The sequence below is a fragment of the Lacerta agilis genome, chromosome 1 (assembly GCF_009819535.1).
Source record: "Lacerta agilis isolate rLacAgi1 chromosome 1, rLacAgi1.pri, whole genome shotgun sequence".
In the NCBI taxonomy this organism is placed as follows: domain Eukaryota; kingdom Metazoa; phylum Chordata; class Lepidosauria; order Squamata; family Lacertidae; genus Lacerta; species Lacerta agilis.
The window spans coordinates 123,859,082-123,886,352 of NC_046312.1; the positions used below are offsets into that span (position 1 = coordinate 123,859,082).

At 43.3% G+C, this 27,271-nt stretch overlaps 1 protein-coding gene across 2 annotated transcripts; it reads left to right on the top strand.

Moving 5' to 3' along the window:
* The first annotated feature begins 211 nt into the window (after positions 1-211).
* Positions 212-21,462, top strand: CARF (calcium responsive transcription factor). Of its 2 annotated transcripts, XM_033169810.1 has the most exons (16): positions 212-385; positions 3,469-3,587; positions 4,987-5,210; positions 5,687-5,804; positions 6,503-6,629; positions 7,012-7,096; positions 9,191-9,380; positions 10,613-10,733; positions 11,125-11,268; positions 12,533-12,757; positions 14,595-14,757; positions 15,399-15,474; positions 16,968-17,025; positions 18,672-18,772; positions 19,840-20,185; positions 21,390-21,462. In XM_033169810.1, the coding sequence occupies exons 3-13, from the start codon at positions 5,208-5,210 to the stop codon at positions 16,994-16,996; spliced, it is 1,281 nt and encodes a 426-aa protein (XP_033025701.1). In that variant the 5' UTR covers positions 212-385; positions 3,469-3,587; positions 4,987-5,207; the 3' UTR covers positions 16,997-17,025; positions 18,672-18,772; positions 19,840-20,185; positions 21,390-21,462. The 2 variants fall into 2 exon arrangements, with proteins under 2 accessions (XP_033025701.1, XP_033025709.1); XM_033169818.1 differs by lacking the exons at positions 212-385; positions 3,469-3,587; positions 4,987-5,210 and having other exon boundaries at positions 5,564-5,804.
* The last annotated feature ends 5,809 nt before the right edge of the window (positions 21,463-27,271 follow it).

A 27,271-nucleotide genomic window follows, 5' to 3' on the forward strand; every position in this document is an offset into this window, starting at 1 on the left:
AGCAGCAGCACCCAGGGGAAGCGTACTGGGCACCAATGCACCTCAAGAAAGGTGGGGCTGACAGTCAAACAGACAAATTGATTTCCAATTTCTACTCACAGGTTATGGAGTCCAGATGCCATTGGCACGTGCATGGACTGAAACTGCCTGCGTGGGAAGTTTTGTCTATGTGCAGAGAGACCGAGCTGCCGACAGGCTGCAAGCTCTGTTGCTATGGACACTTTCTTGGCTGTCTAGCTATGGAATGTCAGGCCGGCTGCCAAGAGTGGAGGCAGTGAGACCAGCTTGAGGACCTGTTTTGTGCTGTGTGCTTAAAGCGTAAGACAGTGGAACTCGCTGGCGAAAGGAGCCGTCGTCGAGACCGGGTGCCAGAAGCTGCTGAAGTGTGAGTAAGCTACACTATGCCCCAGGGGAAGATGGCTGAATTCCAGGAGAGCTACTCTGTTCCTTTTGAAAGGCTCAATGGACAAAATTGGGAAGAATGGTCCCAAAGAGTTAAAGCCTGGCTTACAGTCAAGGATCTCTGGGACTGCACCCTGGCCCCTCCAGCTCCAGCTCCTGCTGTTGCTACTGCAGCTCAGGCCACTGTGGCTGCTGCTGCCCTAAGAAAGGATCAGAGGGCAATGGGAATTCTAGTGCTGAGCATAAATGCCTCACAGTTGCCATATGTGGAGGCTCTGAAAAATGCTCATGACGTCTGGCAGGCGCTGCAAAGAGTCCATCACCGGACAACAGTGGGAGCCAAGATTCACGTCACTAGAAGTCTATTTGAGCTGAAGCTGAAGCCTGGTGATAGTATCAGAGAGCATGTAGCTAAGATGCTAGCTGTTTTCAATAAGCTGAGACAGTTAAACATCGGTTTTCCAGAAGAGTTGGAAGTATACATTCTTCTAAGTTCTCTGAATAAGAGTTATGCGAATTTGTGTTTAACTCTTGAAACAATGCCCCAGGCTGACTTAATTATGCAGTTCGTAGTCAGTTGTTTGTGTGATGAAGAGGAAAGACAACAGCCAGGAGAAGCAGAGTGGAGCAGCACCGCCCAGGGGAAGCGTGCTGGGCACCATTGCACCACAAGAAAGGTGGGGCTGACAGTCAAACAGACAAATTAGTTTCCAATTTCTACTCACAGGGGTGAGCTCCCGTTGCTCAGTCCCTGCTCCTGCCAACCTAGCAGTTCAAAAGCACATCAAGTGCAAGTAGATAAATAGGTACCACCTCCGCAACTGGACCTAATAAAGGGATGACTCTGGGATTGTGGTGCTCATCTAGCTTTACTGGCCGAGGGAGCCATGGTACAGCTTCCGTGTCATGTGGCTAGCATGACTAAGCTGCTTCTGGCGAACCAGAGCAGCGCACGGAAACACCATTTACCTTCCCGTCAGAGCGGTACCTATTTATCTACTTGCACTTTGACGTGCTTTCGGACTGCTAGGTTGGCAGGAGCAGGGACCGAGCAACGGGAGCTCACCCTATCATGTGTGGGATGTAAACACAGAGCAGCCAAACACAACACTCCTAGAGAGGACATGAAGGTAACTCAGTCCTCCAGGCTTAACTTCCGGTTTACCTGGACTGAGTTACAGGAACCAGAAGTAGGTGTGGTCTTACCTGGGAACCACATCCCAAAGATCACTCTCCATTTTGCCTCATCTCTTGAAGAAGCAGGATGCTCTCTCAGCCTGCAGCTGAGAGAAGCAGAAGTGAAGCTTCTTTCCTCATGGAATCAGCTTCACCACATGTAAATACATTTATCTAAGTTTGTCTGCCTCCTTGAAGCCTGTACTGTGACTCTTGGATGTCCGTGAGTAAACACTTTTATATCTAATAACCAGTGCTGTTTTGTATCTTTATTTTTAAGAGGGAACAAGGGGAATATACCAGGAATATAGCTGGCTTAAGCAAGCCTATGCAAACGTTTTTCTGCTGTGTTTTAAAAGGGAATGTAAACTCTGCTAAATTTGGAGCTTGCTCACACAAGCTGGGATTGAGATATATAAATAATATATACTCATCCACACTCCTAAACATTCCCACATCATGGAGATTTGAATCGCCAACCTTCTGATCGGCAAACCCTAGGCTTTGTGGTTTAGACCACAGCGCCACCTGGTGTCCCTTTTTTTGCTGAAGGTAAGCCCCATTAAATGTGGAGGTTACTTTCCTCCTTCTTATATTCTTTTAGTAAATGTGCATTTTGCCATTCATGGTTAGTGTTTAAATCTGATTAGTCTTTAAGGTGCCTCAAGACTTTTAATAATATTTTTTTATATAAATTATTATTTCTACCCCGCCCATCTTTTAAAGTGGTTGGCAAGGAGCTGTTGCTGCTCTCCTCCCCCAATCTCACCTTTTTTTCTGTTTCACAGGGTATGTTCAACCTGTTGGAAGAGTTATAATAATTTGGTTTTGGGGGGATGGGGGAAAAGAATAGCCATTCATTGCACCACTGCTATGGTTTGGATTGTTTTTAAATAGACCCCAATACTGCCGATTGGATGCACACACGTAACTGCAAATATCGATAATTCTCAGAAATAGGATGTGACAGTAAAAGGTCATCCTGCCACAGATGGATTGTTTGGCTTGCTTCAAAATCCATATTTTTTCTGGAGCTCAGATTTTAAAAATAGTTGGCATCCTATATGTGTACATTACTGTAATGCAACTTCCCCAAATATTTATATTTTCCAATAGTAAGTAGTAAAGTAATTGGATCTCAGAGACTTGCAAACTACATCCAAAATTGTTTCTGATTGATTGTTGGTTATTTGGGCCATCTTGCTGCCAAATTTATTGCAGCAGTCCTGAGGACTAGAAACTTTTTAAAAGAATAGAAATTCTTTCAGTTCCAGTGTATGCTTTCTTGCTAATCCATCATAGCATTACCTTGAGATTCTACTAACATGGAAGCTGATTAATTATGTCAGAAAGTTCTGTTTTATGAAGGATTAAAAGTATTTTAGCCTTGGGAGTGCCAAAGAGGGTTTTCAACGCAATTGTACACACTAAAAAACCAAATCCCTCAGAGTGCAACGGGTCTTAATGCCTGGTGCAGGATTGCAATTTTAACCACTGATTCAAATGAAATTAGGTACAGTAGCACCCCGTGTTACGCACGCGATCCGTTCTGGATCGCGCTATGTAACATGAGCGTGCTTAACACGAACGCCCAACCCCCCCTGAAAACCCGGAAGTAGTGCGATTTGAGCGCTTCTGTGCATGTGCGAAGTGCGCAGAAGCGTTCTGCGCATCTGGAGGTCGCGCATGCTCCGGAAACGCTTCTGGGTTGTGGGCGTTCTTAACTCGAACGTACGCATCACGGAGCATGCGCAACCCGGGTTATGACTGTATTGGTCTCTGAAATGTGAAATCTACCTAGAAAGGAGTAAATGCCAGGGGAAATTAGACTGTACTATGGCAGAATACCAGGGTTCAGATTCTAAATATTTCTAAATATTTCTTTTCTAGTTTGTTTTGTAATGGAAGAAAATGGAGTTGATCATGAAGCCAGCATGGAGAGAGCTAGTGACTTATTGGTCAAGTCTAAAAATACTGAAGAGGTGGAAACTGAGAACCAAGTATTCCAGGTAAATGATCAGTCATTTACTTGTTAACTTTCGTAGGGTTGCCAAATGCCCTCTTTCTCCAGGTCTTTTACATGTGTAGAGTCGTTACAGTGTTCCATAGTTAAAAGTAGAAGTTGGCAAATGTGTCCTCTTTTTTACTGTTCAAAATATGGCAACCCTGTGTGAGTCCCATTTTGCTTAAGGCAAGGGGAGGGGAACCTTTTGACTCCATGGGCCAAATCAGAATTGGCCTCGCAGGCCAAATTTGTCAGTAATGCTGGGTGCTTTGCTGTCCCAAAGGTGTTGCTAAAACAAAGTGACATCAGCTGGTGGGTGGGTGTGGTTTGAGTATATAATAATAAATCTTTATTGCGGTCCAAAGATCCACAGAAGAATTTCAGGACAAAATACAGTTAAGACAGCCAACCACAAAAGAGAGAGAAACCGAGGCAGTCATTTTGTTTTGTCTCGAGCTTGATAATCTTTGTTTCTTTTGATTTCCGAAAGAAACTTTGCCACGGCCAGTGTAATATCATTGCACCTATCATCCAAATGATATTTAATATTTGAGAGCCAGTGTGGTGTAGTGGTTAAGACCGTTAGTCTCGTAATCTGGGGAACCGGGTTCGTGTCCCCGCTCCTCCACATGCAGCTGCTGGGCGACCTTGGGCTAGTCACACTTCTTTGAAGTCTCTCAGCCCCACTCACCTCACAGAGTGTTTGTTGTGGGGGAGGAAGGGAAAGGAGAATGTTAGCCGCTTTGAGACTCCTTTGGGTAGTGAAAAGCGGGATATCAAATCCAAACTCTTCTTCTCTTCTAATATGGGACGCTTCAGATTTCCTCGGCAGATTTGCCAGTAGGGGTTTGATCAGTTGGTCCCTTGCTCGCTCGTACTGCCCACAATGCAGTAAGATATGCTTCATGCAGTCAACATCCTGAGAACATGAACAAAGCCTGTTCTGATAAGGCATGCCTCTCAGTCTACCATTTAGCACTTCCGAAGGAAATACATTTAGTCTGGTTTTGGTAAATAAGCCCCAATAGGTTGGTACAGACAGATTCCTAAGATATGAGGATATCTGAAAGTCATACCCATATTGTTTAATTATGTCAGAAAGTTCTGTTTTACCGGGCCACAGATTACATGAGATCGAGATCGCAGGTCGCTATGTGAAATGTCCCAAAGCCTTTGCCTCAGGGATTCGAGGGCGGTATCATAGCCCAGATGGTACAAAAGGGATGATGGCAGTCCAATCGAGGTGGCTTTTCAGGCCATAGTTTTCAGCCTGAAAACTCAGGTTTGAGTAGAAAATTCCCTCAATGGTCATCTTGGTACTAAGGTACCATTTGCTATTCCGAAGATTAAAGAAAAAAAAAACAAATGATTGAAAAGATGTCAATATATATTCTGCATGACAGCATCTAGCATACATGGAAACTGGGGACCCATCCTTTGGGCCAGATGTTCCTCAAGCAGTCCTGCCTATCACGGTGCCCATTTTGGAAGATGTTTCTCAGTCACTGAATGCACAAATGCAGCTGTCCCAGACACTCCCTCTTCCAGCAGAAGGGTTTCAACTTGTACGCCAGAGTGGCCATCCCCTTATGAACTACAAGCCTCAGAGGGGTCCAGCACTCACATGGTGAGTAAATACATCTTAGGGCAGTTTTTGTTGGTTGAGTTTTCCCTCCAATGTATTTGAAAAAGGACCCCTGTGTTGAAATGTTGATAATGCCCCAATCTGCGTTACGTTTTGTTGACTAAATGGCAGATGGACGAATCAACTGAATATTTTTTTTAATTGCCAACCTTAATAACACATTGGTCTTCTGTACTTCATAAACAGATATGTGGATTAAGCCTGTTGTGTTTTTGTCGAATCGCTGTGTTAAGGGAACCTTGAAATAGCTGGGGCAGGGGGAATTCCATCAATATGTGGGTCTTATCAGTAATAACTTGAGTCTCTCTGCTTAAATTCAAACCTAGATCTCAGTGGTTTCTGATTTTTCTATAAAACAGAGATGAATAATTTCAAATTGGTTTGAAGCTTATTGGTATAAATCTATCTCTCAAATATTATATGATATTCATTATGCCATTTCTTTGTTTCCTTCAAAGATGATAGTTGCCAGCCAGTCTGAAAATGGGCAAGTGTTGCATGTTATTCCTTCTAAGCCAGGAATAGCACAAGTGATTATTCCCCAAGGTCAACTCCTGGATGTCACCAGTTCTCAGGGTAAGGTACATAGTGTCTCAACAGACTATGTGGAAGCGAGTTCCACTGAAATCAGTACAACATGCTGCTAAGTGAAAGCACTTAACATTAAGTTTGTGAATTCTGGTGCCAAGGCATACATCTTCATTATGTAACTGTATTTCCACGCTCATAATCAATAATTTTAATTGTAAACTTGGAATTTGAAGAGGTAGGCTTCTCACAGGCTGTTTGAGCTTCTTTTTCTTGAGATGTGCCTTTACAGCAGGGGTGTGTGCTGCTACTTGCAGATGTCACAGCTGCTAGGTGCAAAGTATGTGCTGTATTTTGTACATGTAGCACACTGGGATAGATTCTTTCCTTTTCTTCCTTTGGCTCAAGATTTAATTGACTTGAGAACGGGAAATGTAGAATTTCGCAAACATACACAAGCAAAATGGAGCCCCCCTTTTTGTTTTCCTTGGAGGTGTTGCTAAACCAACTTTGAGCTGAGGTTGTGGTGGTTATGGAAAAGCACATTCTGAGAGCTGTGCCCTTAGCTCTATTAGAACAGGGCCTCTCCATTCTAGGAGGTTTCAGGGTCTGGCAGAGACAGATTCACATTTCAGTCTCAGGCTGCTGCTTGCTAATTGCTCACCAGTTTTCTGAATTGCGCTTTCTTAGTTCTCTATGCACTTATTAAAGAGGGATGGGTCTCCCCCCCCCATCTTTTTCCTAAGATGCTTCAGAAGATAGAAATGGTGGGAGTTTGCGAACTGTTGCAGTGGCTGCTGTTGCAGACGGTACAAGCAGATACATCCTTCATCCTCCAGCATCTCTCGCGGTGTCCAAAACAACAGCCACCAGGTAGGTCAGAAGATGAGGAAATCTCTTCTCAGGCAGACTGGAGTTCTGTAGTTTTCCCCATTCTCAGAATTTTTAGCTGAACTTCTTCTTGTTGCAAATAGTCAAAGGTTGCTTTCTAATGATTGACATATGAGATTCCTAAACCATCTTGTCCCTGAAGGCTTGCAGCAATGAAGTGAAAGAGTAGGTGGTTGCTTTGAATGATAGCTTTTAATTATTTTTTGAAGTATTGCAGATAGTGTCTTACAGATGTTAACTGCAAGAAGTGAAAAGCAATCTCCTTCTGGTCCTTAATACAGCAATATCGTCTAAATCTGCGATTATGTGTTTATTTGCATCGGTTTGTTTTGACTCTATATCCCATTTTGCATTTATTGTTTAGGTTATGGAAGACACTTTTCCAGTTTCCCCTCAACCATTGTCCTCAAACCACACCTACCTGGGCTCGCCGTCTCAGGAACTGTGAGGTGAGCTTAAAACAACAACTGAGCAAAGTATTAATCTCACAAACTAGTATCGATTTCTTGGTCAACGTTTGTCAGTTAAACTGTCTTGTAGTTTAACAAAGTAAAAAATAAAAAAAATTCCTTCCAGTAGCACCTTAGAGACTAACTAAATTTGTTATTGGTATGAGCTTTTGTGTGCATGTAAAGGGACATGGGTGGCGCTGTGGTCTAAACCACTGAGCCTAGGGCTTGCCGATCAGAAGGTCGGCGGTTCGAATCCCCGCAACGGGATGAGCTCTCGTTGCTCAGTCCCAGCTCCTGCCAACCTAGCAGTTCGAAAGCACGTCAAAGAGCAAGTAGATAAATAGGTGCTGCTCTGGCGGGAAGGTAAATGGCATTTCCGTGCGCTGCTCTGGTTCGCCAGAAGCGGCCTAGTCATGCTAGCCACATGACCCGAAAGCTGTCTGCTGCCAAATGCCGGCTCCCTCACGACTGGACCTAATGGTCAGGGGTACCTTTACTTTTACCTTTACCTTTGTGTGCATACACACTTCTTCAGATACTTGTCTTGTAGTTCAGATACCTGTCTCGTAGTGTGTTCGGAGCCAAGGCAGACTAGTGGTAGCCAGAGGGGGATTTAAGTGGATGTCATGGAATGTAAATGGCCCTAGCAACTTATAGTCGAAAGTGGGAAAGTAATTGTAATTGGTCTCTGGAAAAGATATGAACCGAGGCATTCAGATATGTTGCGTAAGTTTTTCACTAGAATCTTTCATGAAATGCAACAAGCAGAGAGGGATTGCCTTGCAGTCAAGCCCTTCATCTGATGAATACACTGTTTATGGCAAGGCTTTGCTACCCCGAGTCATCTGCCTTAAACTCCTGAGCAGTTCATTTGTTTTTGTTTTATTAAGAAAATTATAGACCTATACTGCCCTTCGCCAAAAGGCCATAGAATAGCTGACAACATAATATTATGTCTTTTTTGGAGATGACTACAACCTTTAGCTTGCATGCTTTGAAAAAAAAAATTAGACTGATTGGAGAACTTGTTACAATAGCACGCAATTTCCCCAGGAGTTTTCTATTTGGCTGTTACCCCATATAATATTTGAACTGCTTTATGCACTTGCCTGTGTTTTTAAAATAGTGTTTTGGGTGTTTGACATTAAATAGGCATATAAGCAAAATCAATGGAGATGATGCACACTGCTCAGCAGACATAGAATCATAGAATCATAGAGTTGGAAGAGACCACAAGGGCCATCCAGTCCAACCCCCTGTACATGATTCTCTTTAGAATCATGTACAGCAGTAAAAGTCGGCAGAAATGAAAATGCGTTGCTTTCCAAAATAGCATTTTACCTACACTTGTCACTGAGCTTTCACTTATATACTGTACAGTTAAAGGGGGGTACATGGAATTCTGGCAAAACATATAATTTTTAACACAGTTTGCAGCAAATAAACCCAGAAACTGCATCTTAAACTCAGGAAAATTGGGAAGGGAAGAAACTCTTGGAAAAATTCTGTCTCCTGCAGATAATGTGCGTACAACACACTGGATTGCCACAGGCATCTCATGTGATGATACTGGCTTTTTTATATACTGAAATTTCCATTTGTAGCAATGTCTTGACTGAAAGTTATACTTAACAAATTGTACATGCAATCAAATTAACCTAAAGCGAGATCTCAGTATTTTTCAAGAGGACTCTTACATTTTTTGGGTAAAAGTTAAAAATTCCTCTGACCACCCCATGCACAGGAGCCATGAAGAGCAGTTTATTTGCAGGGAATTTTTACTAGTTTCTACCCACTATATATACCATTTCAGTGTATGTGGGGGGAGGGGGGAGGGAACAAAGGAAATGGAAGTTTTAAACATGACTTGTATGGTCCACCTTAAATGCAGAACCCTAGGCCCTCTCTGAGCCTCAAACTTTCTTTCAGTGTTTCCCCTTCTCCGTCCCCTGCCCAGAAAACCTAATTTACAATAGTGCGATGGGCCCAAAGAGTTCAGCCTTTGCCTAAAAACACTTTCTCACTTCCTGAAATCTAAAAAGCATTTTAATTGGCGAATAAATCCTATTATTTCACCTCCTCTTCATGCAGAAAATTGGGGATTCATACCGTGGCTATTGTTCAAGTGAAACAGAACTAGAGAATATTCTAACAGTGCACAAGCAGCAAACGCACAGCGTGTGGGGAACACGCCAGTCTCCAAGCCCAGCTAAACCTGCCACGAGGCTGATGTGGAAATCACAATATGTTCCGTTTGATGGGATCCCTTTTGTCAATGCTGGTAACTTAACTTTCACTCATATTCTGCTGTGTGCTTGTGTGTTGGTACTTGTGTTCTAGTCTTTTGAGAAAAATGTCATTTAGAACTCTTCACAGAACCCTTTTCTACACAGGCATAACCTCCATGTAAACATGCCTTGTTGCATGTTTGGAAGCCACTATGGAGTTGCCTTTATATACATGCAATTGTGATGAAATAAACAGTTATGCCATCTTCAAATAGAATAGTGTGCACGGGCCATACATTCTTTTTTATGTATGGAAACTTTATTTTCATGGAACACACATGTCTCTTGCTCTAGCAGTGTTAAATTATTAAATTATTTGTTTTAAATGAAGTCTTAGTCGGCACATTTAGTGAGCTCCTGGCCAGGTGCCGCGCATCCTGTTCTGCCACCTGAGGCAAAACAGGAATGTGCTTCCTGTCTGCTGCCGGCGCCGCCAGAGAGGTGGCACTGGTTTCCTGCGAGCTCTCGTGTGCTTTGCAAGATCTCGCAAGCTTTCTGTGAGATCTCATAAAATCTGAACGTAAACGGGTGCTTCTGCCAACGCCGTTGTCTCTAGAGGTGGGGGTGGGCAAGGTTTCTGCAGGGGTGCCACCCCTTGTGCTTCTGCTGCCCAAGGCGGTTGCTTTACCCCACATTGTGGGCTGGCTGGCTCTGCTACTGTTTCTCCTTTAGCAGGGGCAGAGGAAGGGGGTGCGGTGGGGACAGGCCACCCTGGGTGTCACCACTGGGTGTGTGTGACAAAATGCTGGGCGGCACTCACCGCGGGGCCTGCAGCGTGCTGAGCCATGCATCTCTCCTGGGAGTGACGCAGTGGCTTGGGCGCCCACAGGTGTCACACTGCCCAAAAAAGTCTGCCCTGGCTGGCCCCGCCCCTGTGCACAGGGCACACCCACCACCCAAGACACCCAATCAGCTTGCTCCGTCGCTGCCCTTCAGCTGTGGCTTAGATTCAAAAAGTGCTGAATTCCAGCCAGAACAGCAAAGGTAGAGTCTTTCTTTTTAGTTGTGTGGCTTTAAGTTTGAATCCCCTGACTTTATATGGTGTCAGGTTATTGATAGTTGGGTGGTCCCCGCACCAGTTCATTAGAATGGCCCACAGAGGGTTGGCCACTTCTGGATTTGGCTTTTAGGACAGGTGTATTTCCCCCCATCCCTGTCCCAAACTGATCTGCTGAGGAAACAAAATATCTGTCGCAATGAACCTGCAGCATTTCCCACAAAACAGGAAGCAGAGCCATAGTGATGGAGTGCCAATATGGGCCCCGAAGGAAGGGTTTTCAGCCCAGAAAAGCTGGTGAACAGGAGGACATTTCATGCCAAGTGTACAAAGCCACCTGTCCTGCAAGGTAAGCAATGGATAGCCAGGAAAGTAGAATAATAATCATAATCATAATAATAATAAATTAATTAATTTATCAATATACTGTTTATACCCTGTCCATCTGGCTGGGTTTCCCCAGCCACTCTAGAAGGTTCCAAACATTTTAGTAAATAGAACAAATGTTTATCTTATCAACAGCGTACAAAAAAATTAGCAAGAAAATGTTACTACCAATATTATAAAAATAGATAAGAGCAGCTGTGGGGGGCACATACGTTTTAAGGGGTCATGTCACTCTTCCACCTCTTTAAATAGTTAGGTACTTTTCATTCTAAAATGTCTTAATAGAATAAGAGAATGTGTTTGTTTGTCGTAGTCTCTGTGTTGTGATTCCTTCCCCTCCTTTCCTGTGGCAGGATCTATATTAAGAAGGTCCAAAAGTTCCCTGAGTATAGAGTTCCGACCGACCCCAAAATTGATAAGAAATTTTTACGTGTGGAACAGGAGAAAGCTTTCAACGTGCTGAAGAAAAACCTGATTGATGCTGGCGGGGTTCTCAGGTAACGTATAAGTGGCTATAGCAGCAAATGCTTATACACAGATTGCATTCGCGTTTAACCTTTCTACAGCACTGCCCAGTTGCAGGGGCGTCGCTAGGGGGGTGCGGTGGGGGCGGTACGCCCCGAGCGGCAGGTGTGACAAGTGGCGGGTGGGGGCGACGAGCGGCGGCCCCTCCCGCCACTCCCCACGTAACACCGGTCACCCTGGGAGCAGCAGCGCTGCACGGACGGGGTGCTCCCTCGGCCGTGCGCTGTTGCTCCCGGGGCGACGGAGCAAGCGGCGGCGCATGGGGTTGACAAGCGGCAGCCCCTCCCGCCATTCCCAAGCGCTGCCGCTCCCTCCGTCACCCCAGGAGCAACAGCGCACGGCTGAGGGAGCACCCCGTCCGTGCAGCGCTGCTGCTCCCGGGGTGACCGGCAGCGTGGGGAGTGGCAGGAGGGGCCGGCGTTTGTCACCCCCACGCGCTGCCGCTGGCTCAGTCGCCCCGGGAGCCGCAGCGTCAGACCGCCGCTTCCACAGCCTCCTTTTGAGCCGCAGAGCTTAAAAAGCGGGCTCTTCGGCTTAAAAGGGGGCTGCAGAAGCGGCGGCGGCACTCCCGGAAATGCCCCGGGGGCGGGGCGTTTCCTTTGCCGCCCCGGGTGCCGCGGAGCCTAGCTCCGCCACTGCCCAGTTGTATACCTGTGCTAAAACAGCGACGATTTGTTGTTGACAAAGGACAGCTGGACATATAAGGGGCCCCATACCTTCAGTAGCTTAGGGCCTCATCAAACCTAAATCCGGCCCTGCGAAGCATCTATTAGGAATGTCTCAGAAACCCATTTAGTTTGATCACTCCTAGCAAACAAACTATGGGAGAAACAAGACCCTTTTGGGGTGTTAATGCCCCGAACCCCTCAATATTTAATGCTGTATTGTGTTTCACACTTGATTGGGAGCCGCCCAGAGTGGCTGGGGAAACTCAGGCAGATGGGTGGGGTATAAATAATAAATTATTATTAATTGTAGGCTCAGGCTGTATATATGTGCAAATAAACTATATACCATAAAGACATCATTCCCAAAGGGAACCACAAACCCTGGGTAAGAGGCCTGGAAACACTGGAATCTCACACTGCTTGGATATTAGGGTGGCGTGCAACATTGTTCAGGCAGCAAACGCCTGGATAAATGAATGTTTTCATATTTCCAAAGTTGGTTTCCGCCCTCCTGCTGGAAAAAGGAAATGCTTTCTTGGGAGTTGCATCTGCCAGTTTTTCTCGCCAGGTGGTATGTGCAGTTACCCACTCAGCAGGCTCATCAGTATCATGAGCTAGAGATGTGCCTCCCGCGATCGCCATTCTCCATCCCGTCTCCAGAGGGTGAGGACGATCCAGGCAAAGACGAAAGCTGCACGCTGCCCTCGCGACTTCACCCGCAAGTCGCAGATAAGATCCGAGAGCTAGTGTCTCAAGGAATAGAACAGGTCTACGCAGTGAGGAAACAGTTACGGTAAGTCTTTGTAGTCTCTGCACCAGGCATAGGCAAACTCAGCCCTCCAGATGTTTTGGAACTACAATTCCCATCATCCCTGACTGCTGGTCCTGTTAGCTGGGGATCATGGGAGTAGTAGGCCAAAAGCATCTGGAGGGCCGAGTTTGCCTATGCCTGCTCTACACAACAACACACTTGAGTTATGACACAGCGCCGCTCCCTGCCCTGCCCTGCCCCGCCCCTGTCCTGATTTATACATTTTTGGCTCTTTTGGCAGTGGAATGTGGTTGCCCAGATCCTTCCCATATATCAAGGCAGGTGCTTTTCAAACCAATTGGGAAGAGCACCCCAGAGACCTGTAGTAAACCTCTAGTCCCTAAGCCTATAGCATAGAAACTTACTACTTTATTATCCACACCTGAGATTTTTCAAGAGGCCAAAAGTATGGGCTAAGTTGCAGTTTTTCTTATACTGCACAGAAGATAAAGCTTTACATATTGGTATTCTATATTTTCTTTACCAAACTTCTGTTTGCCTGGTTGTTTTGTGTTTTGAGTTTTCGTTTTTGCAAAGTTTTTGGATTTTTCCTAAGTTTTCCAGCAAAATTTCCAGTAGGAAAGAACGGGTCAATCTCAGGGGGGATTTGATTTAAATCACAATTTAAATCACTAGTCGGTAAGTCTTGATTTAATTTATTTTTTTTACAGAAAGACTCATTCCTGCTGGCATAATCTTAATATTTACAACCAGATGAAGGTTTCATTTTTGGAACAATAAATTTTCAGAGTGGTTTTTACAGCTATATCAAAGATTACTAATTTGGTTATACTATTAGAAATGTACATAGACAGATAGGAAATTATTGTGAGGTTTAATAAGTTAACTGTTTATATTTGGACAACTTTTCTTCTGTACTTTATTGGAAGGAGAAAAAATAATCCTTTCCTTAATAACAATTTAAACAATTTATTTAACTAAAACCATAACATTATAGCATGTGTATCCATGTTTGTTAACTGATGTGGTTTAAACATTTTTTTTCCTTGTAAACTTTAAACTGAGTTTTAGCACACATTAAAAACTTAAAACAAATCCTTATTTCCTGATGAATAGATTTAGGATTATAATGTAGAAACCTATCTTTAGAAAGACACCCCCCCCCAAGAAAAAAAATCAGACCCTGGTTGTTGTTGTTGTTCAGTCGTTCAGTCGTGTCCGACTCTTCGTGACCCCATGGACCAGAGCACGCCAGGCACGCCTATCTTTTCACTGCCTCGCGCAGTTTGGCCAAACTCATGCCAGTCACTTCGAGAACACTGTCCAACCATCTCATCCTCTGTCACCCCCTTCTCCTTGTGCCCTCCATCTTTCCCACATCAGAGTCTTTTCTAGGGAGTCTTCTCTTTCTATGAGGTAGCCAAAGTACTGCAGCTTCAACTTCAGGATCTTCATAGTGGAGAATTTAGACTAAATGTGATCCCACCTGGAGGAGGAACCGGCAAGCCACTCCAGTATCCCTGCCAAGAAAACTCCATGGACAACAGACTTTGGTTAATCGGGCTAAATTTATGCTAGTGGAGTAAAACACTTGGGCTTGGTGGGGACTTCCACCAAGTCTGTCTTCATTTGTAGGCCCCTGTACTTTTTCCAAGGATACCCCTTGTCTCCAGATGCAGAAGGAAAGGGGGAGGAAGGAGACCTCCATCTGTGAGTGTGAGCTCTGCTCTGCTTGGGGAAGGAATGTTAACGTCCCAAGCATTGATTGTATGTTGTTTGGAAGAGCGGCAGGTATGATAAATCACGTATCAACACGTGTGTAATCCTCTCTTTCCCCTCCATTTCTAATACTCAACAGAAAATTTGTGGAACGAGAATTGTTCAGTCCTGATGAAGTGCCCGAGAAGCACAACTTGTCTTTCTTTCCTACTGTAAATGATCTCAAGAACCACATTCATGAAGTGCAGAAGTCACTAAGAAATGGAAAGATATTATACAACTCGGAAACTATTCCGGCAATGGTAAGAGCGGACTCTTCTTTTTCCCTCTCTTTCTCTTTCAGCCGGGTTTTGTGGTCATTTTGGCAGTCTTAATTGCTTGCTCTTGAGACACTCGGGATAACTGTTTCAAAGGAATTAGCACAAATAATTCCCCCCCCCCGAGGTAAATTACAATTAAATTGGCTACTAAGGTGATTGATGCAGTATTGTCAAAATGAGAAACAGAGTATAAACTATGATAAAAAAAACCATTGTTTTTAGTAGAGCAAATTATTTACTCAAATGGTCACTTAATAGAAATATGCTAGAACAAGTGGCAAGCTTTAATTATTTGGGGTTGTCACTCAGTAAGTTCATGGCAAACTCCTAGCTAGAACAACTCAAATATAAGAGAGGGACTATGAAGGTCTTACTAATATTCCACATGGCAGAAGGCTTGGCTTTTATTTCTTTAAATGGTTATTTGACCAGGGTTTGTTTGACACCAAGTTAACTGTTCCTTAAAACCACAGAAGGGTTAAGAAGGAGGAATCTAAAAGATAGAGCATAAGAACAAATAAGTAAATCTGCATTTCGGTATTTGTGTTTTCACTGTGATTTGGATGTGTGTCAACACGTGATAAGAGTGTTGGCTTCTTTAAATGGCTCTTCTTCCTCTTCAGCTTCAATGGACAACAGACAGTGGTAATATTCTTACTGAAACAGTGACTGTTACACTTGCATCTTCACCTACTGAGGGTAGGAGCAAACTGAAAACATTTATTTATTGCTGAGTTAATCATGACCTTATGTAGCTTTTATATAAGTGGTTCCCAAACTCCCTGACCTCTTCAATATCTTGGTGGGCCACTTAAATATTTTCCTATTTGTGGTCACAGTTGTGCTAGATGTTGTATGATTTTTTACTGTAATTTTATCACTTATTTTATTTCTTATATAGCATTCAAATTTGCATTTGAAATACAAATACAATAAAGAAAACAATTGAAAAGCCATTAAAAATCACTAGAAATATTTAATGCAGAAATGCCATGGTCCACCTGAATGAAGATTGCAGGACATTGATGATCCACTAGACCACAGTTTGGGAACCCCTGCTTTATTTTATTGCTTAACCGTGCCAATTTTAGAGGCAGTTTCAAGATGGACACACTGTCTCATTCCTTCACTTATTATTATTATTATTATTATGGGTTGGGTTTGTTCATGCGCCTTAAAAGTAAATGCCTCCTTTTTTTTTACAATTTATTCTTTAAATGTTGTCCTATGAATGATTCTTTGTGCATTTCCCTTTGCTGTGGTGTGATGAGCACTTTGGAAGTGATAGTTGTGTGGGTGGGGAGCAAAAAAATAGCCTGGTACAGGAAGTTGCAGCAAGACCCTAAGCCACAAGGGTAGTGGCTCCTTCTGAATGCAAGGAGTCTGAAATACACAGAAGATCACCTATTGACTTACAGGTGAAACTCGAAAAATTAGAATATCGTGGAAAGGTTCATTTCTTTCAGTAATTCAACTTAAAAGGTGAAACTAATATATGAGATAGACTCATGACATGCAAAGCGAGATATGTCAAGCCTTATTTGTTATAATTGTGATGATTATGGCGTGCACCTGATGAGAACCCCAAATTAACAGTTTCAACTTTGGGGTTCTCGTCAGCAGCCAGAGATAGGAATGGGGAAACCCAGAACGTTGTGACATCATGAAATCAGCTGCAATCTATGGAGAGAGAGAGGGGGGGGGGGAGAGGGAGACTGGACACAAGCTTCGCCCAAAAAATCCTGTATTCACTCAAGCAAAACCTACCTTGATTATCTCCCTCTCATATTCTGTTTGGGGGTAAGAGTAGGCTGTAAAGGCTGTTGTTAATTTTTGATGTTAATTCAACTGCCACTAGAAGAGAATGGATTTGCGTCAGGTGCTTACTGAGAGGAGAATATTAAGATGACTTATTGAAAGGGACATTTTCATGTTTGTTAACACTTAAAATTTTCGTCTACACTGGCATTTATTGCTATTCTTACCTGACTGATTCCTGATCCGTAGATTTGTTTTATATTTTAACACTTGTCCCCAGGAAAATATTTAAATAAGTGTGTGGCTTAGCGTGCAATTCCTCATATGTATGTTAGTTACCTAACCGATGCTATGTATTGCTTATACCAGTGTATGTATGACGATTGTACATTAAGCTGAGCCTTTTTCTGTGTGTGTTTAACTTGTATTTTTAGCAACTCTTGAAATGGACCAATTGAACTGAAAAACACAACCTACTCCTGGAACTGGAAGGTAAGAATTTAATTGCTGGCAGTGTAAGAGATCAGTTTTTTGGCCCTGGGGCGCTTATTTGAAATACGTCCAAATATATTCTGTTCATCAGTTAATTTTTACCCTTCAGGGAGCAGACATACTATTTGCATATCTTTTTATAGTAGGTGTTTTTTAAAATTTATTTATAGCTTGCTTCAAATAATTTGTGACTGCGAGTAATGTAGAGATTCTGGCAATAATATTTATTTCAGTGATGCTATAAATTTGCAGCTAGCAAAGCTGATCCTAAATGTGTTGGGTTAATATATCTATTTGAAGTGTTGGCGTAATGGACCTGCAAGGTTGCTGTACAGAGTTTTGTGCTGTTCTGGTACAGTAATTGCTGTACAGTGGTACCTCGGTTTACGAACTTAATCCGTTCCGGAAGTCTATTCTTAAACGGAAACCGTTCTTAAACCAAGGCACGCTTTCCCTAATGAGGCCTCCCGCTGCCGGTGCCCTTCCACCGTTCGGATTCCGTTCTTAGACCGAGGTAAAGTTCGCAAACCGGGACACTACTTCCGGTTTTGCGGAGTTCGTAAACCGAATAATTCGTAAACAGGGCTGTTCTTAAACTGAGGTACAACTATATTTACTTGAGCCATTGCATTAGCAGAAACCTTGGCAAATGAATGCAAATCAATACAGTATATCGTGTTTATTTATAGATTAATCAGCATCAGCTGCTGCTTTTATTATTTTACAAATTCCCTAAGTGGGGCACTGCCACAAAATAGAACACAAAACAATAAAACAAACATTTAAATATATTAAATTATTAGTTAAATACAGCTAAAAATAACAAATCAAGTGATATCCCTAGCACACTTAAGGCAGCAGTCCTGGACTAATGGGTGGAGCTTACTTTCTAAGTAGAAATTTATAGGATTGCACCATAAGGGTTTAAATTCCAAAATAGCCAAAATACTCAGATCTGGTGAAAATATCATTTTGATTATTTATAAGCCACCCTGTAGCCCAATTAGAATATATCATTGGAAAGGAGCAAGAGGCCATCCCTGAGAAGGCTCTGTGATCTTCAGAAATAGTCTCACTTCTTGTGGAGGTGGTACCTGAAAAAAAATGCTTTTGTTGCTAGTCCTTGGAGTCACAGCGATACCAGTGGGAGCTGGATCCTCTTTCAGAGCTAGCCGAACCTATGAAGCAGGATGGCAGATTTTCCAGACCTCCTGATAGTAGTTCATCACCTTTCAAGAAGTAGCATGAGAAGCATATCTTCATATGACAAAAGACTATTTGGAAAAAGCTTTGGAGGTTTAACGTGCTGCTCCTTTTTGGAGCTCAGTGTTTTTTCGCTTTCTTTTGCCCCTTCCTCTAGAGTGAGTATGTGCATACATGTTGTTTTGAGTGTCTAACCTATAATGCTGAGAAAAGAGTAAGCAAGTAACTCTTTCATTTTCCTGTGATTTAATGTTCAACTACTCACTGTAATAGTCACTCAACTCCCTTTCCTGCTTTCTACTCCCTTGTTTTCTTTCAGACTACTGACCATTCAACTGCATGAGATATATCTGGGGATTTAGTTGGGTTGGCTGATTGGATAAGCTTTTATCAAAGGTAAGGGTCCCTGCCCCATGTCACTTCGTCTCTGGTTATTTTTGTAGGGAGCTCACCAGAGAAAACCGTAATCAAAGTGGAATCAAATGGAGCAAGGGAACTCTTAACTTCAGAGTCTCTCCAGCCCATAGTATTTACCCAGCAAAAGGTAACTACGGTTTCTATAACAAGCTGTCAAAAATTTAGTAGTCTGGGATCAGGGAGTTACCTGTACCGTACAGACCATTGTATTATAGTTTGTGTATTGGTTTTTTTCTTTAAATATCAGGGAAGATGTGCACTTCTTTGCAGGAGAAGACAAGTGCACATCTAAAGAGACACAAGCTGACTGCTTTATAGATTTCACAATGCAGACTTTGTCGTAGAGGTGACACTTGCACAGTTGTGTTCTGCATAGCATCAGTCACTCCTGTTGAGGCAGTATCCAGGAACAAAATATTGTGACTTGACTGACGGTAAACTGTGATATTCCTGCAGCATGCATTTCCTTGAAGAAAGACATTTTAGATCCCCACAGCACATGAGTAACTGCCAGGGGCGTCTTACCCATAGAGGCTAGTGTCGCAGGGTGCTAAGTTCTGGAGGGTGCCAGGGAAGAGGGAGAGGCTGGACGCGGTGCCTCCCGGCATCAGCTCACCGCCCTCGCACGCCTCCGCCATGCCGCACCAAAACAGCGCCGCACCCGGAGCCTCCGCCTGCTGTGGCCACCACAGCACGAAGCAGCCAGCTGAGCTGGGAGCTGCCTCATCCAGCCTCCGCCTCTTCCCCGCCGGAGTAGTAGCTGCCCTCCAGCCGCTGCCCACCTCCTCCAGCCCTGCAAAGCTGGGCATGTCACCGGTAGTGCTGTCCTCCTAAAGAAGATTGGCAACTCTGGGAAAGGGGGGGGGGTGCCGGAGGGATCTTTGCACCACGGCGCCGGATATGCTTAAGACGGCCCTGGTAACTGCACTCAGTAACTGCTGAACACACGCTTGTTGGCAACCTCCCTTTTACAGGGAGAGAATTGCATTTCATACCTACACTTTAAGCATTGCTGGTCTGACACATAAGTGTGTGTGGGGCGGGTGGGGGGGGGGTGATAGTGCCACTCCATATATCCTAGTTAGGATTCAGAAACTACCCAACTAGAATTTTATCGTGGAACTTCATTTGCTATCTTGCACTTTGGTGAGTGAACGTGGTAAACGTCTTTTAAACAAATTTTTACTTTTTTAGGGTTTACAGCTGCAATCGTTTGATGAAGCAGCAGCCCTTCTGAGGGTGGATAGCCAAACACCCCTCCAGCCCGCAAGCCTTACGCATTCCACAAGGAGGCAATTAACCATCCAGCCTATATTCAGTAAGGATAATAACCTTCAAGCAAGTTTCAGTCAAGCACAGAACAATGCTACCACATCAGCGCTTGGAGAACAACATGGACCAAATCAAAGGGTTGTGGCTTTGGGTCAGTTTGTAACTGTTGGAAGCATGGAGGATGCCGAAGCTGTTGAAACTAATCAAAGTCTTTTGGGAGATGAGCAGACCATTCCCGCACAGATGGCAGACAACTGTCCAGCTCTTAGTAAGTACAATCTCCCTAGGTTGTCAACATGCAAAAAAGTTCTACTCTTAGCTATCTGTTCACAAGGATGGTTGAGGTGGCTGCTAGCTGGTATCTGACAACATTTAATGATGCAGCTTCAGGGTGTGCGAGGGCTTCTCTGAGCATTATATTTTGACTCATCTGGTGTATATACACATTCGTGGCAGATAAACATGCCCGTTGTAGGCTTTGAAACTCTGAATAGTTGCTAAATCCTAAAGCAGAATCATAGAGTTGGAAGAGACCCCAAGGGCCATCCAGTCCAACCCCCTGCCAAGCAGGAAACACCATCAAGCATTCCTGACAGATGGCTGTCAAGCCTCTGCTTAAAGACCTCCAAAAGAGGAGACTCCACCACACTCCTTGGCAGCAAATTCCACTGTCGAACAGCTCTTACTGTCATACAGAAATATATCACCAAAGCGACTACTCCAGAGCAAGGAGTGTGGACAAGCAAACAGATATATCACAGAAATAATTCACAGAAGGGGTCATTTTCTTTAATCAACACCCAGAAGCTGTTCTGGGTACAACTAGTGTTTCTTCCCACAAGGGGCTTAATCGTCGAGCTGCACAATGGAGTCTAGACAATATACAATCAAACGTTTAGACAAATGGACAAATCTGTCCCTTTGTGCATTTCTCCCATAGGAAGAACAGAAAGAGGCTATATGCAGCCTTCTGTTTCTTAGCCTTCCTAACCTTGTATCTATGGTTGAAGGCAAGGTGTTAGCTTTGCAGAGTCTTCAGCCTCAATATCTCACACCATGGAAATCATTGGCTCTGTTGAAGTGTGTTTTGAAAGGAATTGGCATCAGTATGATAATGGTTGCAGGTATTTCTCCATCCTCAAAAGGAACTCGACTCCATGGCTTCTGTGCAGAACTCTACAAAATTACAAATAACGAGGAAGAAACTCTACCGAGAACTTTAAAATTTAACTTGATTTGTGGTTTGTCTCGGTGTGTTGAAGGATGACATTGTTCATATGTGTGCTTGTCTGTATGCGATTAGTGTGAATAGAGAGGGGGCTCTTACTATTCTCCTGCCTTCCACAGTTATTGCAATTTGCCGCTTCTACAAGTAGTTTAAGTTGCAATCCACCAGTTGTTAGAACAGTACAGCTGTCAAAAGCAAAGTCTTAAATCAGTTTTGACTTCAGTGATTTTATTCCCTTTTTTAGGAGAAGGAAGCAGCAGCAGCAGCTGAAGGGGACACTGTTGGCAGAGGTCAGAAACGAAAGAACAGGCACTATATCCAGAGATTGGCAAATACAGAGACTAGGTTTGAGAGAACATTATTTGATGCAGTCTCCTTATGACTATCTGTAATAGACAACTGCTTTGATTTACAGCTGATCCGGTTCACTGCCAGTTCCAGATTGTTCCTCATGTGAAGCTAATAGTATCTTCTCCTTTGCATGATGTTTCAAACCCAAATGACCTGTTATGGTCATATTTGAGAAGACCTTCCAAAATCAGATTGCTGAGGGGATTATTATTATTATTATTATTATTATTATTATATATTTTGAGCCCAATAATGCCTGCTCTCACCGATTCCTCTCCGCCTTGGGACCCTTTTAACTTGTTTCACCACACACAAGGACATTTGCCTAGATAGCAGCAGCAATGGAATTACAAGAGACATTTATTAATTGAGACCCAGCCAATTAGTAGCTGAAAAGGGGAGAAGACGATTGTCCTGGGAAATAATTGGGTTGCCAGCAAAAAAACCAACCTGCTGAACTTGTATGATTAGCTGACATTGCAGAAGAAGGTTCACCTCATACCTACAATTAACCTTCAGATTTATTGATGGTGTTGTCTTTTCTCATTCTGCACTCCATATACTGAATGGGCAGGCCAACCTATGGAGGACAGTGGCTAAAAGGAGCCCTTACATTTGGTGAAGAATTGGAGTTACTCTTCAGCTGATCTCTCTCGCTTATTACACTGTGCACTTTACCCTCCGCAGAGAAGCGTATGGGATTTAAAGCCTACTGCTAGTCATGCTCATTCATTTACCATGTGGCAGAACAGACTTCTAAAATCGTAATGTGTCTTAACTGTTCAAGAAATATGTAGCAGTCCCATCCATGAGTTAACGGGTAAGTTCAACCTTTTGTGATCCCTCCAACCCCCTTCAAGAAAGCGTTAAGAATGCAAAAGTGAGTGATAGTTCTAACGTGAAGACCATCAGTTTATTTATTATTTGTTGAAGTCATATCCTGCTCCTTCTTCTGAAAGCGCCCAGGGTAGCAAACTGTTCCACACTTGGGGGGTGGTAGGAACTGTTACAGTTTTAAAAACATTCTATCTGGTGATCTCGGGGTTCCAGGAACAGTATTCTTCAGCTACTAAGTGTCCTAGGTAAATGGGAATGTTTTCACATTCCTCCTGAAAGTTAATGATGAGTTAATAATGATTGAGGCTTGCACACATCACTAGGGGGAGCGTACGAAAGGAAAGGGGATTTCAGCGTGGGATATTTCAGTTATCTTGTACCAAGCAGAATTCTGATGGCATTTTTCATACCTGCGGGGTTAATAAATGAAAGCACAGAAACGGTGAATTCATGCCATTTTTTTTTCTTTGCACATATAAAGTAGTAGTTGAAATTATTTCCTGTGAGCAATTCACACATCTGGGATTGTGTTCCGAATTGTGTCATGACTCGTTTCCCATTGATTTAATGGGACTTAGGAGCCATTTACTGTGATCCAACTCAGCATTGTGTGCGTGTTACAAACGAAGCCTTTTGTAAATACCTAAACTATTCGCTGCTGACAGTTCTGATGTTTAAACTTGAAGGATCGATAACTTCTTTGAGCTGTAAACAATTTAATCATGTGAATATGAGAAAATGTTTTCGCTTGGCAATTTTGAAGACAGGGTTTGTGTTGTACATACTCATTCTATAGTGTTTCATATTAAAATGTAAAGTGGAGGATTTTTTTTAAAACGAAAAGGGTGTTGTTTGTGTTCTGTGTGTGATTAGTGTGTGGCCCTAAACATATTCCTGAGAACTTGGTCTGAGGAAGGTGACAGGAAATCTGTGAACACTGATTTCCTGCTATGCTTTTCCCTGTTTATAAATCAGTTCTACATATACAAACATTGTGACATGCTTGCTACTATGTATGTTCCGTGTAACACATTGCAACTGTAATTTATTAAAGGAAGAACCTTCATTTGCCTGAAATCCGAAGCGGAACTGAAGGATGACATTGCTATCCGGTGGATACCCATTATAAAGTTTACTGGAAGAATATTTTCTTCTACTTCTTTCTTCTTTGGTGATCACTCATAGCCAAGTAAGATTCGAAACAAATAGGAAATTCTTTCCAGTAGCACCTTAGAGACCAACTGAGTTTGTTCTTGTATGAGCTTTCGTGTGCATGCACACTTTCTTCAGATACCGATCTGGCAGACCAACACGGCTACCCACCTGTACCAAGTAAGATTGTCTTCCATAAACACAGTTTTAAACAATGATTCCGTAAGTGACTGGTGGAGGCCAATTCTGGACCCACACGTCCTTCCACAGTGGGACATTGGTTCCCGGGTGGGAGTTGATCACGGTGTGGATTTGCCAAGCATGCCTTCCTCTTAGCATGTTCTCCCTTGTGTTCTGAGTTTGAGTGTCTTCAAAGTCCATGACACCTTTGGTAAAGGCTGTTCTCCAACTGGAGCGCTCACAGACCAGTGTTTCTTAGTTGTCAGTGTTTATACTACATTTTTTAAGATTTGCTTGAGACAGTCTTTAATCCTCTTTGTTGACCTCCAGCATTGCGCTTTCCATTTTTAAGTTCAGAATAGAATAGTTGCTTTGGAAGACGATAATCAGCATCCGCACAACATGACCAGTCCAACGAAGTTGATGTTGAAGAATCATTCCTTCAACACTGGTGATCTTTGCTTCATCCAGTACACTGATATTAGTTTGCCTGTCTTCCAAGTGATGTGTAAGATTTTCGGAGACAACGTTGATGGAATCTTTCGAGAAGTTGGAGATGGCGTTTATAAGTGGTCCATGTTTCACAAGCATACAGTAAGGTTGGTAGTACAATAGTTTTGTAAACAAGCATTTTCGTTTCCCTGGAAATGTCTCGTCCTCAGACACTCTGCACTTCAACAGGAGAAAGCCAGCACTTGCAGAGCTCAGGCGATGCTGGATTTTGGCATCAATGCTGACCACTTACAGGGAAGAATATCAGTGAACAATATTCTTCATAAACTCATCACTGGTATTAGCACATGGCTGTGCCATATTTTTGTCGGATTACAGACTTGTTAAAAGGCCACTATCTTCTCAGTTTCTGCACAGCCAGCTAAGTCTGTGATAATGGTTCTGAACATGCCTGCTTTGAGCATGATTCTGTTTGTAGAAAGGCTGCATACAGTTTTTTTTTTTTAAATAATGTTAATGGAGCATGTCCTTTGATAGTAGTACTCTGGCATATTCTCTTCATTTGCCAGCTGTGCCTCCCTCCAAACTGGGCACACCTATGACATTGAGCTTCATTTGAGATTCATAATAACCTGAAACCTCCTTAAAGCATCAAATACCCTTCACAGTGTATGCACAGACTCCGCAACAGACCAGAACCAGACCAGACAATTCCTTTAGCACTGTATGAAGTGCCTTGTTCCAAGTCAACAATATGCATTTCCTTCTTCAAATTCTTAAGATTACACAGCAGGCTTAATTTCTCACTGTGTAGGATCTTTTTGCTTCAGTGAATCTTTTCTTAGTAGACAGCTGTGTCCTTGATGACATGTCCCCTGTCATAATATGCTTGTTACCAGCAGCAATGCTGTTTGTTGCCTCACTTGGTAGAGACAGAAGGGCAAGTTTAAGGTCTAATCTCCATTAAATTGTGGCTAGTTTGAGGGGAAACTCTAAAGAGTGGATGGGCTGAGGAGGGAAGAATTTGCCAAACACAAAACTAGCTGGGAATAAATAGTAGAAATTGGAAGAAGCTGGTTCGGATTTAAAACTTCTGATGGTTTCTCAGCACATGTTATTTGGTCCGACTATTGACTTTGCCAAAACAGATGTTTAACTTTCATGAAATAATCACAAAAACTGGCTTACCAAAGGCAAAAGAGGTGTCTGAAACCGCTGCTATTTCAAACTTGTCACTCAGCTTTCTGAAAAAGCTTTTTCCTGGCGCTTGTCGTCCAGCGATTCACTCCCAGGAGATGGTGGTGTCACAGCCACAAGGCTGCCTTACAAGAAGAGAAAAGTCAAACATACATTGCTGTAACTTTTTGTCTCTGTATGTGTTGTGTGAAGAGGGAGCCAGCTGCTGCCTGCTGTCTACAGCCCTGTCTCTAAGCTTCACCTGTTTAGCCAAAGGAGGGACACTGCGTCAGGTGACTGATGACTTTGAGAGTGTTTTTCTGCAGTGCCTCTGGCCTTCCTGGAGTTGGGTAAAGCAGTGGCTTCCCTGTTGCCCCAGATGATGGCAGCAGAGAGTGGTCTTCGTTGTTGTTGTTGTTGTTCAGTCGTTCAGTCGTGTCCGACTCTTCATGACCCCATGGACCAGAGCACGCCAGGCACGCCTATCCTTCACTGCCTCTCGCAGTTTGGCCAAACTCATGTTAGTAGCTTCGAGAACACTGTCCAACCATCTCATCCTCTGTCGTCCCCTTCTCCTTGTGCCCTCCATCTTTCCCAACAATCAGAGTCTTTTCCAGGGAGTCTTCTCTTCTCATGAGGTGGCCAAAGTACTGGAGCCTCAACTTCAGGATCTGTCCTTCTAGTGAGCACTCAGGGCTGATTTCTTTGAGAATGGATAGGTTGATCTTCTTGCAGTCCATGGGACTCTCAAGAGTCTCCTCCAGCGCCATAATTCAAAAGCATCAATTCTTCGGCGATCAGCCTTCTTTATGGTCCAGCTCTCACTTCCGTACATTACTACTGGGAAAACCATAGCTTTAACTATACGGACTTTTGTCGGCAAGGTAATGTCTTTGCTTTTTAAGATGCTGTCTAGGTTTGTCATTGCTTTTCCTCCCAAGAAGCAGGCGTCTTCTAATTTCGTGACTGCTGTCACCATCTGCAGTGATCATGGAACCAAGAAAGTGAAATTTCTTGGGTTAAGTGGTCTTAGCTGGGCATATTGCAGCCAGTTTTGGTCTAGCTGGGTTGGCCTTCCTCTTGGCTCTGCAATAAAAGCCTACATCGATAGACATATCATAGGAAGGGGAAAGCCTTCCTTTCCTAAAACTGCCAATGTGATGGAGAAAGAGTCCATTCTATATTTCTATAATGGCTAGAAGAAGACATACCGTATTTTTCCGCGTATAAGATGCCCCCATGTATAAGACAGCCCCTATTTTTTTTGAGCCCCAAATTAAGAAATAAATATTTTAAACACCAAACAGAACAACCTTGATATTTTATTAAATATTCAGAACACCGGTATATTTAGTACCGTATATTTAAACATCAACAGCGTGGCAAGCTGTGTAATGGCGGCTGCTCCCATCAGCTCAGTATAACTCCACTGTAGCTGCAGCTCCAGCTCTCCCGCCTGTGTGTTGCACATTTGTCTCAGTATTTATGGTACGTACCGTATTACTCCACAAGCGCCATCAGATGCGAACGCTGAGTGAATACGCTTGGGGAATTGGGAGGGGAGGGTCTGGGTAGCCAGGGGGCGGCTGAGGGAACCGGGTGGAAAGAGCAACGTCCAGAATGGGGGCTGCTGGGGGGGGGAGCACCAGACCAGGTTTGTCATGAGGCCAATAGTGAGGGGAGGCTGGGGGGAAAGAATATGGATGGCAGCATGTGTTTATTATTTATATATTTAATTGCACATTCCGTGTATAAGACGACCTCCAATTTTAAACTTTTTTTGGGGGGGGTATATGATGTTACACATGGGAAAATATGGTAAGCATATTTAGAGTTACCGTTTTTACAGGTTTCGATGAAATACTTCCTGCCAAATGCAAAGGAAAACAGTAAACGTCTGCGCAAACCAATTCTAACTATTGAAAAACTTTTTAAAAATTGTGGTCGGTTTGAAGGCTGGGATTATCTGCGCCGCCT

Bases quoted from the DNA above. Each gene is read 5' to 3' on its own strand.
- CARF (XM_033169810.1), top strand. The intron at 7,097-9,190 runs GTGAGCTTAAAA...CTCTTCATGCAG, and splicing joins GCCGTCTCAGGAACTGTGAG to AAAATTGGGGATTCATACCG. The intron at 15,475-16,967 runs GTAGGAGCAAAC...TTGTATTTTTAG, and splicing joins TGCATCTTCACCTACTGAGG to CAACTCTTGAAATGGACCAA.